We start from the raw sequence: 10,833 nt of genomic DNA on the forward strand, positions 1-10,833 counted from the left end.
ATAATACCCAAGCACTCAGGTGACCTGCACGGGTTTCTCCAGCTCCCCTTCTCCCAGGGAATGGACCCAAGCAACTTTCCTCCACTTCTGCTGGCCAAGCGGACGGGACCCAGTCACACAAGGCAGCTCCTCCTCTGGATGGGGATCCAGTGGCTGTCTTCCTGCAGCCTCAGCCCCTTTGGGATGTTCCTGCTGCCAGGGAAGGCCAGGCAGGCTTTGTCCCCTGTGCTGTCCCTGCCTGCAGCCCCAGGAGCAGAGGGGCCGTGTTTGCCTCCCACAGCAGCCAGGCTCCCCTTGGGGCTCCCCTTATCCCCACTGCAACAGAGAGAACGTTCTCAACAAAGCATGTTGTTATCAGCTAAGTTTAAGATAACTTGACTTTCGGATATTGTTATCAACTAGGTCAACTTTGCTATTAATTACCTTTTTTTTTTTTTTTTTTTGTTAAATCGATGGGGCTTTTTGTGGTGTGGTGAAAACCTGTTGTGCTTTTGGGAAAAAAAAACAAAACAACAAAACAGAAGGAAACCAAACAGTGCTCTAACTGTGTGGGGCAAGGCACAAGGAATTATTTTGTCTGATTGTGAAAAAATATAGTTTCTCATATAATAACTCCTGGTTCATGGATGTGTTTGGCTTATGAGTATCCCTCATACAAATCCCATAATGATTCCCTGAGGAATGTCCAACTTTGGGAATGTGGTGATGGACGGATCATCCTGGGGCTGTCAGCCAGCCTTACACTGAAGGTCTTGGAGACACAGCAAAGAGGAGGATGAAGCACCTTCTCTCCAAAGGGGGGCTGGGGACAGGCTCTGGGGACCTCCCTCCCTCCCACCTTCTGTGAACAGAAAACTTGGGTTTATGTTCTTTTGTAGTGATCTCAAAAATTCTCAAGAATGTGGCTTTCTTTTTATTTTGCATTCTCATTAGTTTTGCATTTGTACTGTTTCAAGTGCTTGAAGAAGGCCAAACTTACCAACTTGTTTCAAACCAGTTTGGATTTTTTGCCTGTTGGTTTTTGGTTTTTGGTTTTTTGTGTGTGTGTGTGTGTGTGTGTGGTTGGTTTGGTCGGTCAGTCAGTCAGTTGGTCGGTCAGTCCGTCAGTCGGTTGGTTGGTCAGTTGGTTGGTTGGTTGGTTGGTTAGTCGGTTGGTTGGGGTGGTTTTGGTTTTTTTTTTCCCTTCTTTGGTTTGAGGTTTTGTTTGATTTGGTTGTAGTTTGGGGTTTTGGGGTTTTTTGTTTGGTTTTTTTTTCTATAGTTGTTTGGTTGCGGTTTTTGATGCTGTTTTTGTGGGGGTTGGTGTTGGTTTTTGAGTTTTGGGTTGGTTTAGGGTTTTTGCTCTAACGAACTGCGGAAGGCAGTGCCCAGGCGGACTACATCCCCCAGCGTGCATCGCGGCGCTCCCTGCCCGTCCGCCTTCCATTGGTCCTGCGCAGCCGCGCGTCCGTTCCCGCGTGGCTCTAAAGCCGCGCGTCGGGCCGGGGCCGCTGCTCGGAGCGTGATTGGCTGGGGGTGCCACGCTTGGAGGGCGGAGTTTGGCGGCGCGGCCATGATGGCGGGCGGCGCCGGCCGGGAGGGGCTCGGGGGGCGAGACCCGGACCCGGCTTCGACTCCGGCGTGGGCTCTGGCGCTGACCCCAGCACCGACCCCGGCCTCGGCACCCTCTTTTTCTCTGGCCTCGGAGTCTCTCCAACCCCTGCAGGACCTGACCGGCGATGGAGGGGTGCGCAAGGAGCAGCTGCGCCCCGGCACCGGGCAGCCCGTGCCCCCATCCGCCTCTGTGGCAGGTAGAGCCGGGTCTGGGGCCTCCGGAGCCTGCTGTGGGCCCTGAGAGGTCCCGTGGCCAGGGCCGGGCACTCCTGTTAGGGATGTCCCAACTCTCTGACACAGGTTGCCCAAGGAAGCTGTGGTTGCCCCGTTCCTGGAAATGTTCAAGGCCATGCTGAAGCAACCTGCTCTAGTGGAAGGTGTCCCTGCTCGTGGGCAGGAGGTTGGGCTGGATGATCTTCAGGGTCCTTTCCAACCCAAAGCATTCCATGATTCTCGCAGTCTCTCTAGGGCTGGTGTCCTGGAGTGAGGCTGCCTGAGCTTGGCCTGGCTGCTCAGGGGGCTTCCGGGTGCAGTAATGTTGTGCCTGAATTCACTGGTAGTTCAGGCACCAGTGGCCATCTCCTGAGCAGCTTTTAAATAAAGAGTGTTTAGTTTAGCCTGTGTTCAGCAGGACTAAGAATGTGAAAGTCTGTGGAAGTGTGCGCAGGAGTGAGGATCTGGTGCTCCTCTCTGTAGCGTGTGTCTCCGTGTGAGGTTTGGTCTGTGTGGCTGGACCTGAAGCAGGTGCTGAGGGAAACAGGGCAGAGTCTGTTGGGAAAAATCCCCCGAGGCTCTAATGTTGACTTGCTGGTGGCTGGCAAAAACCACAACAAGGGCTTTAGAGTGCTGATATTATGCTGCGGTGCGTCTCTGTTTCAGAGACTGTCTCCTCTCCTTATCAGTGTTTTAACACTTGGGATAACCTGTTTAACTTCTTGTGGCTGAGGCATTAAATGAAAAGGCTTCCTGACCTTGAGGAATGAAGGATTTCTAGGGCCCACCTGTGCTCACAGAGAAGTCTGAAGTTGGAAGCAGTTCCTGAAGTGCAGGGCCCTGGTGCTGTGTCAAGAGAGGCCCATTACATTTTTTCTGTGTTTTCTGAGACAGATCTGGAGTTACAGATGCAGAGCAGAGGGGTAGCAGTACATTTTCCCCCTTGTTCCTCTTTCCAGAGCTCCAGCTTTGGTTAGGGAATTCTTTTTAAATATTTCTGCGTATAACTGGGGCATTTTGTTTTGCTCGGCTGAAGTTTCCAATTCTTAAAAGTGCAAAATCATATCTCTTAAATAGATTGGGACTGTGAAGCAGCTGATTTTCTGGGAATGATGCTAAAACACACAGCAGTTGGCTGCTTGGATGTGACCAGGTTTTTGGTGTAAAACAGAGGAGGTTTTGCTGCCTCTGCTGTTGTATAGCAGAACAGAAAAGGAGAAGCAGGATAACTGGGTGGTTACAATTCCTGATGTTGCTGTTACGGGATATGAAATCAACCTCTTGCTTTTCCTTTCTCCCCACTCCTCGCTTTGGGCTGTACAGTGAAGTACTCTGGGTATCTAGGAAATTGGAATAAGCTCTTCTGTTCAAATGGGAACAGCAAGTATCCAAGGCTGATGAAACTTGGAAAAGGTAGGTTTGAGCCACAAACTTTGTCCTGGGGCTTGGGATTGTATTAAGGCATTTCAGTTTAAATGCTGTTTGGTGTCTTTCGGTTGTTTGAAACCTCTAACACTTGTTCATGGAGTCCAAAATCCTCCTGGTTCACATGGGAGATGGAATCTGGACCTGCTCACCCTCTGCCTGGGAGTGGTAGGGAGGTGTTTCCCACCTGCCCTCAGGTAGTTTTAAATCTCTTGAGAGGAGATAGTGTTTTCCAGGTTGGACAGGCCTTTTAGCATGCTGGTCTAATGGAAGGTGTCCCTGACTGTGGCAGGGCTTGGGCTGGATGATCTCTAAAGCCCCTTCCAATTCATCCCACTCTGGATTTGCAATGCCACGTGCTCAGTCCCACAGCAGCAGTACCCCTCATAATCCCTTCTGGAGCACCTGGCTGTTGTAGTTGCTGAGACAGGAGCTCCCAAGCTCCCAGGGATTTTTTTTCCTTCGGGCTTAAGGAGAATCATTGTTTGGTGTGTGAGGGTGTTGGTGTTTGTGAAGCTCACCTGTCCCACCCCTTGTTGTGACAGACATCACCCTGTGGGGACTGGAGATCGGGCTGCTGTCCATGACCAAAGGAGAGGCTGCGCTCTTCGTCCTCAGTCCAGAATACGCCTACGGCCAGCGGGGCTGTCCTCCCTCCATCCCCCCAAACACCACGGTCCTCTTCAAGGTGGAGGTGTTGGACTTCATAGACTCAGAGGAGTGTGATGCCTTCTTTGAGTTGACTTATGTGAGTTCCTTTAATAAGGCTTGAGACTGAAATCTGGAGGGTGAACCATCATTGTCCTGTCTCACAGTTGCTGTGGCTCGTGTGTTACATGTGTTCAGGTGAATGCTGGTGCAAGTATCTAGTCCCTGGACTCCCAGCTCTGCTCTGATCCACATGCCTGCCTTTTTTGTCCCTCCATGTCTCTCTCTGTTTGCCCTCCCATGCAGAGGGAAAAGGTGGGATCTGCCTTTGTTTGCTCCTCTCTGCTGGATGGAGTCAGTGGAATGGCTCCCATTTATTTTTAGTTTTACGAGAAACCTCATGGTTGCACTAGAGGGCACCAACTTCCAGGAATTTTTTTAAGGAACAGTAAGGAGCTGACTGTAACAATCCTCTTCAGTCTCAGTGTCCCAGTTCCCCACCAGCCCCCACCCTTTGCCTCTTGTCTCCTCTCCCAAGTCCTCTCTCTTTTTTCCTTCCTGGTGAGTCACAGTGCTATTGTTAATTCACCTTTTCATGTCATGTGGGTCAGTGAGTGGAGGCAGAAGCTAATGGGGGAGCCCCTCCAGTCCCTGCACAGGTAAATTTTCCCCCAGAGCCCTGTGAGCAAACCACACTTGTTGTGCTCCCTCTTTGCCCACCCATTTTGGCTGACTGACCTCTCTCTGTGAGCTGCTTCCAACTTGCAGACCCAGAAGAAAACCTGTCCCTCAATTTTTTTTTTTTTTTAATTTTTTTTTTTTTAATGATTGTTGGAATTTTTGTTTTGCTGTTTGGTGTCTTTAGGAGTGTCAGGCTGTCCCAGAGCTGGCCTGAGAACAATTAGAGCAATGGAATGTTTCGAGCAGCTTTGTGCTGGTGGCAGCATTTGTGTTAACTCAGCTGTGTGCTGAAGGAGTTGGGCAGGTTTTAAGAACACATTCCTGCTTTTTTTCAGTCCCACTTTCGACTCGGGGAGCTTCTGACCTCTTTAGTGGAATAATCAGCACATGAACAGTGTAATTTTTCAGCCTGGCTGGGGAGATCCCACATGGTGGTGGCCTGGCCTTGGTAAGGACCTGACTTCTGCTCTGTGAATAGGAGGGGGCTGTTCGGAACTGTCCTGTCTGAGTTCTCTGCCTGTTTCTTTAGTTTGAGCTGAAATTCAGATGTTTCTTCACACAGGAACAGCGGGATAGACTTCCTCTAGAAAAGGTGTTGAAAGTGGCAGCCACAGAGAGAGAGTTTGGCAACTACTTCTTCTATAAACAGCGCTTCAAGATTGCCAAGGACAGATACAAGAGGGTATGGCACCAGGAAAATGTGGGGTGTGCTTTGGGAAAGCTGTGGAAAAAGGGATTATTTTAGCTCACCACAACAGGTATAGGTTAGAGATCAAATAACTTTATGGTATTTTTCCAGGCATAGTTTGTTACTTCAGAATAGGGCTTGCACACCTGGTTTTGTGTGAGCAGCAGTGGTAAATGAAGGAATAGTCACAGAATCACTTTGGCTGGAAAAGCTCTCTGAGACCACCAAGTCCAACTGTTCCCCAGCACTGCCAAGGCCACCACTAATCAATGTCCACAAGTGCCAAATCCACAGGGCTGTTAAATCCCTCCAGGGATGGGGATTCCGTCACTGCCCTGAATACCCTCTGTGCCAGGGCTGGACAGCACTTTCAGTGAGAAATATTCCCCAGTATCCAAACTGAACCTCCTGTGCTGCAGCTTGAGGCTGTTTGTCTTGTCCAGCTACCTGGGAGCAGAGCTTGACCCATCTGGCTGCACCTTCTTGTCCAGGAATTGTAGAGAGTGAGACAGTGATCCCCCTAATCCTTTTTCCCAGTCTGAGCCTCTTCCCTCTCCCAGCAGGGTAAATGCTCAGTTATTCTCAAACTGGAAGGCATCTGCTACTTTTTCAGAGGTAGAGATGATTCAAAGTTGCTTTTGCTTGGATTTTTGAAACAAAAGTAATTGACTTGCCTTCTTCCCTGTAAGATATCCATATTTATCCTGTAAGATATCCATATTAAATCTGAGTCCTGGATCCTTTTCTTTTGATTCTTCTGCCTTCTTTTTCCATGATAAGTTTCTAAACCTGTAGTCATATGGTTAGCATGACTAGTCATGCTGAGAATGCCATTCCCTGTATTTACAGTTTTGAATGTTACTACGTTTTAGTGACCTAGGTGAACAGAAATATGGGTGTAGCTGTTGGATGAGACGGATTTCCCACTTTCCATGATGGATTTGTTGTGCACTGGCTGGTTTTCCCTCTCTGCTCAGGCGCTCTCCATCCTGGGTCGCAACTCTTCCAGTAAAGCAGAGCAGAGCCAGATCAACGCTTCCAAACTGCTGCTGTTCCTGAATCTCTCACTCACTTACCTCAAACTGGAACGTGCTGACCGAGCTTTGAAGTACGGGGAGTTAGCCTTGGAGATGGACCAAGGAAATGCCAAAGCGCTGTTCAGGTGTGGCCAGGTGGGCAAATAAATCATCATGGAACATCCCGGCCTGGCTGTGGAGGGAGCCCAGAATGAACTGAGGAGAATCTCTGGATTCTGGGCTGCTGCAGTAGTCAAGCTGGTTTGTCTGCATCTGCCCTTTTGGAAAGTCTGGCTCTCTGGAAATGTGTCACGTGGAGCTTTTCCTGGAGTGTTCCTGAATTACTTTTCTCTGTTGCAGGAAAGTTTGTTTTGGCACGAAGCCTGAAGAAGGGCAGTGCGTCTGTATTCATCTTGTGATGTGTCTTACTTCTTTCTATGACAGGCTTGTCTCTACATGAGGGAGTACAGCAAATCCCGGGATTTCCTGGCCAGAGCTCAGTGCATCCAGCCCTTCAACCGTGATATCAACAATGAGCTGAAGAAATTAGCAAGGTGAGAGCCCTCCTTTCTATACCTGGGGAAGAGAGAGTGTTTGGACAGGCTGTAATACCCATTCAAAAATATTTAAAATATTAAAAAAACCCCCAAACTATTGGGTTAATAAGTGACTCGGGAAAATGCATGTGGAGAAAACAGCTTGAAACATTTTTTAGACCCAAAAGCTGCAAGGGAAGAGCTCAGAGCACCCACCCTTTCCATGTATTTCTTTAGTGGGATGTATGTTTCCTGACTTGTGAGCAGATCAGGGTGAGGACAGGGATGTGAGGGCTACTAAAATACCTCAAATCCAGTGAAATACAGTTGGCTGATGATCCAGCAGGTAATGTTCTCAATAAGTATGATTTTCATTCCCTTTAAGATGTGTTGGTTATTTTCAGCAGCTGCACGTGCTTCAATGCACAATACTAATATTCATTAAAAGTGAATTTCTTGCCATCTTGGAGATAATAAATAAACAGCCCTGAAGATGAACTCTCTCTTTCCTCACAGGCTGAGTTCAGGACTATCCTGTCAGCATTTAGTCACCTGCCAGCCCCCACCCCACCAAAACATGACTAATGCTTGTCTATGCCCTCATGATGCTGTTCCTTTGAAACTGCCAAAAGCATTAGCTTTTTCCCAAAAGTGTGTGCTGTCCTCCTGGCACTGTTTACTGAGGCAGGAGCGATGCTGTCCTCAGCTCTGGAGCTCACAAAGCAGCCCTTGAATACAAACCCTCTTCTGTATGTCAGTGCCAGGCACTTGCAGAAAGGCAGCAGTAACACCTAAAAAGTGTGGCTGGTGCTGCTGGAAAAGCCAGTCTGGTGGGCTGAGTGCCTTTTGCCAGGGGATATGTTGGTGGAGGGCTGTTCTGTCCTGTGTATTCATGTTGTCTTTAATAGTCTGTCATAACACTGAGTCTGCAAATTTGTTCTGTTACTTCTGAAGCACAGAGAGCTTGAAGGTAGTACTAGCTGCTGGTCTGGAAATTTTAAATTAATCTCTTGTATTCATCCTGATCTCCCACTGGGTATGGAGCTACCAAATTGTCCATTGAGGGTGGGGAGTTCTAAACTAGATCTGGCTGGCTGCTCTCGGAGGCTAGTACATGTATAGTGCTAGCAGGCCTGATTCTGGAAGCCTCATTTATTCACTTAGATTTATTTGAAATATGTTGGTAGATAAAAGAGGAATTTTGCTAATGGTGTTTAGATGGTTTGGCTGGGAAGCAAGAAGGCATTTCTGCCTTTGTCAGCTCCAGCTCTGTAGAGAGCAGCATGTTCAGGGAGTGTGCATGCGTCAGAACTGAGTGCACCATATACCGCTCTTCTCCTGGAGTTCCCGCTTCGCTGCCTGTTAAAACTGGTGTACTTTTTGCTTTTAACTGTGCAATGGTTTGGGTTGGAAGGGACCCTAAAGCTCATTCCACTGTCATGGGCAAAGACTCTTTTCACTGTACCAGGGTGCTCTAAGCCCTGACCAACCTGGCCTTTAACACTTCAGGGATGGGGCAGCCACAGCTTCTCCGGGCAGCCTGTGCCAGGGCCTCCCCGCTCTCACAGGGAAGAATTTCTTCCCAGTATCCCATCTAACCTTGCCCTCTGGCAGCAGGAAGCCATTCCCTCTTGTCCAAAGTCGATCTCCAGCTCTCCTGGGGCCCCTTTAGGCAGAGGAAGGGGTTCTGAGGTCTTCCTGGAGTTCTTTCCAGATGAATACCCTTGCTCTTCCAGCTTGTCTTCAGAGCAGAGGGGCTCCAGCCTTTGGAGCATCTCCATGGCCTCTTCTGGACTTGCTCCAGCAGCTGTATGTGTTTCCAATGGTGGAGAGTTCTTTTGCCTGTGACAAAGAGTGGAATTAGTGCGAAACAGATGAAGCAAGTGTTACTGGGTTGTTAATGAGGCCTTAGCTCTGGCTCAATATGTAATGTTGCCAGCCTGCCCTTGCTTGAGAACTTGCAGTGTGATCTGACAAATGCGTCAGAAATGGAATATGAATCAAAATCATGTTCTTAGTGGCTTTTCACTTCCTTACTGAGTACATCTATACTTTGTTAAAAGCAATGTTTTTGTGGTAATCAGCAGGCTCCCTTTTGCTGTCTAAAACAAAGCTTTGGAATGCATCTGTTTACTGGCTGAAACAGATTCTTGGCAAAACCCCCTGGAGAAAAACAGGCAGAATCCAGGGTGAGAGGTATGTAGAATGTGTCTGGTACCAGCTGTGGTAGATTTGGTGCAAATTCTGCTGCTGGATTAGGAATTCTATTGTAAGGCTTGCATTGCATCAAAACCAGAATGAATTTGGTTTCTTCCAATGTCTGGCATTAATCTGTCCCTCCAAACAAGGGCTCTTGGATTTCCTGCTCTCATAGGTGTGGGAATGTGCCAGCTACAGGTGGGCATCCTTGGTCAGCAACTTCTGTGTGAGACTTACCAGGAGAGATTTGTTGTGCCGGGATTTTGTACCCTCTGAGGTTCTGGGCTCCAAGGCTGCTGAGGGCTGGGGCTGAGAGAACCTGAGCCAGCCTCTCACTGGGGTTGGTTCTAGTGTGTTGCACAAAACCCTTTGCTTTTGGCCTTATATGGCAGCAGATGCAGGAAAGCCGAACTCATGGGCAGCCACTGATCCCTGGAAGAGTGTTCCCAAACTGAGTCAGCCTGCAGCTCAGGAATTCCTTACCAGTGAGATGAGAGCACAGAGACAGAGGATTCTGTACTTGGAGAAGTAGCCACTGATCCCTGCAAGAGTGTTCCCAAACTGAGTCAGCCTGCAGCTCAGGAATTCCTTACCAGTGAGATGAGAGCACAGAGACAGAGGATTCTGTGCTTGGAGAAGTTCAAATGGAGTAGACTGTGAAGCTTTTGCCATCCTGTCACACTGGCAAGGAAGAGAGAACAGAGGAAGATACATCTGCTTGTCATCCACTTAGTCCAGACACAAATCCCTGCTGTCTCCTTCCCATCCTCTGCTCAGATCCTATATCCTGCTGAATGGTAGTCAGACAGTGTCTCTTGGGTGCTAAAAGAGCTTGCATAAAGACACACAAAAGTATCCCACAGCACACAGGTGGGGTTCCTCTGCACTGTCCCATGTTTCCAGAACTAGTGTGGAGAGCACCTGTCTCACAGAAGGCAAATGATCTAATTAGTCCCAAGTAGAGCAGAGATCCAAGGTCTGGGGGTGAGGCATGACATTTCCAGCTCTCTTTCCCTGACCTTGCAGAAAGAAGGGCTTAGAGGAGCTGTTTCTCTGCTGCCAGCACAATTTTCCATTATGTTAATATATTTATATCCAGAAGATAACATTATTTTCAGGTTGTGACACTGAGGGTGGCACAGATAGTCTCCAGCCCCTGACACAATCCTGTGCTCTACTTTGCAGATACTACAAGGAGTACATGGAAATGGAGAAAGAAATGTGCTGCCAGATGTTTGACCCTCTCAATTCTTATGGCTGAGAAGAAATCAAGGTAATCAGGTTTTGAAAAGGGCTAAACTCTCTCAGAACATGTCATGCCTGTAGTGTTCTCAGGTGGGGGACCTGCTTCTCTTCTGCGGGGTAGGCTTTTGGAGGCAAAATGGAAAGTGGTGGGAGTGTGTGGAGAGGAAGGGCAGGATGGTGGGGTGGAATACTGCTACATCATCACCTTGAAAAATCTTCCCTGTGATGCAAAGCATGTGTGGGACAGGGACCTGGGACTGGCAGCAGTTGAGTAAATTTGGTTTGTTGTTTCCTCTGCTGCTCATCCCAGCTATTCCTGGTCAGAGCCAGGGGCTGAAATAGCTTTGTAGTCTTGTTTCTCTGCCAGTTAAAAGAAAGGGGGAAAAAAAAAAAAAGAAAAGTTCCTGTCAAACTTAAGAATTGGATTTCCTCCTCCCCTCCAGCACTTCTGTCTGGAGCTGTTGGAATGCCTCACTTCAGAAAAATCTAAATACTTTATTTCTGGGGTTTTTTTAAAGTATTAAAAGAAGTCTGTTTGGATAGAAAACTTCAAGTAGATGTTTTGGACTCTTTAAAGCCTTAAATCTTC

The 10,833-nt window shown here is 48.2% G+C and overlaps 1 protein-coding gene across 1 annotated transcript; it reads left to right on the forward strand.

Annotated features, from left to right (window-relative positions):
* Positions 1-1,552: 1,552 nt before the first annotated feature.
* On the forward strand, positions 1,553-10,260 carry FKBP6 (FKBP prolyl isomerase family member 6 (inactive); the record flags this gene model as incomplete). The annotated part of the gene is made up of 7 exons (XM_084219147.1): positions 1,553-1,790; positions 3,130-3,219; positions 3,777-3,979; positions 5,123-5,242; positions 6,226-6,420; positions 6,709-6,818; positions 10,185-10,260. 7 exons carry the CDS (start codon positions 1,553-1,555, stop codon positions 10,258-10,260), a joined length of 1,032 nt encoding a protein of 343 aa, XP_084075273.1.
* Between the last annotated feature and the right edge of the window lie 573 nt (positions 10,261-10,833).

Source organism: Fringilla coelebs, assembly GCF_963513975.1.
Source record: "Fringilla coelebs genome assembly, chromosome: 20".
NCBI lineage: Eukaryota > Metazoa > Chordata > Aves > Passeriformes > Fringillidae > Fringilla > Fringilla coelebs.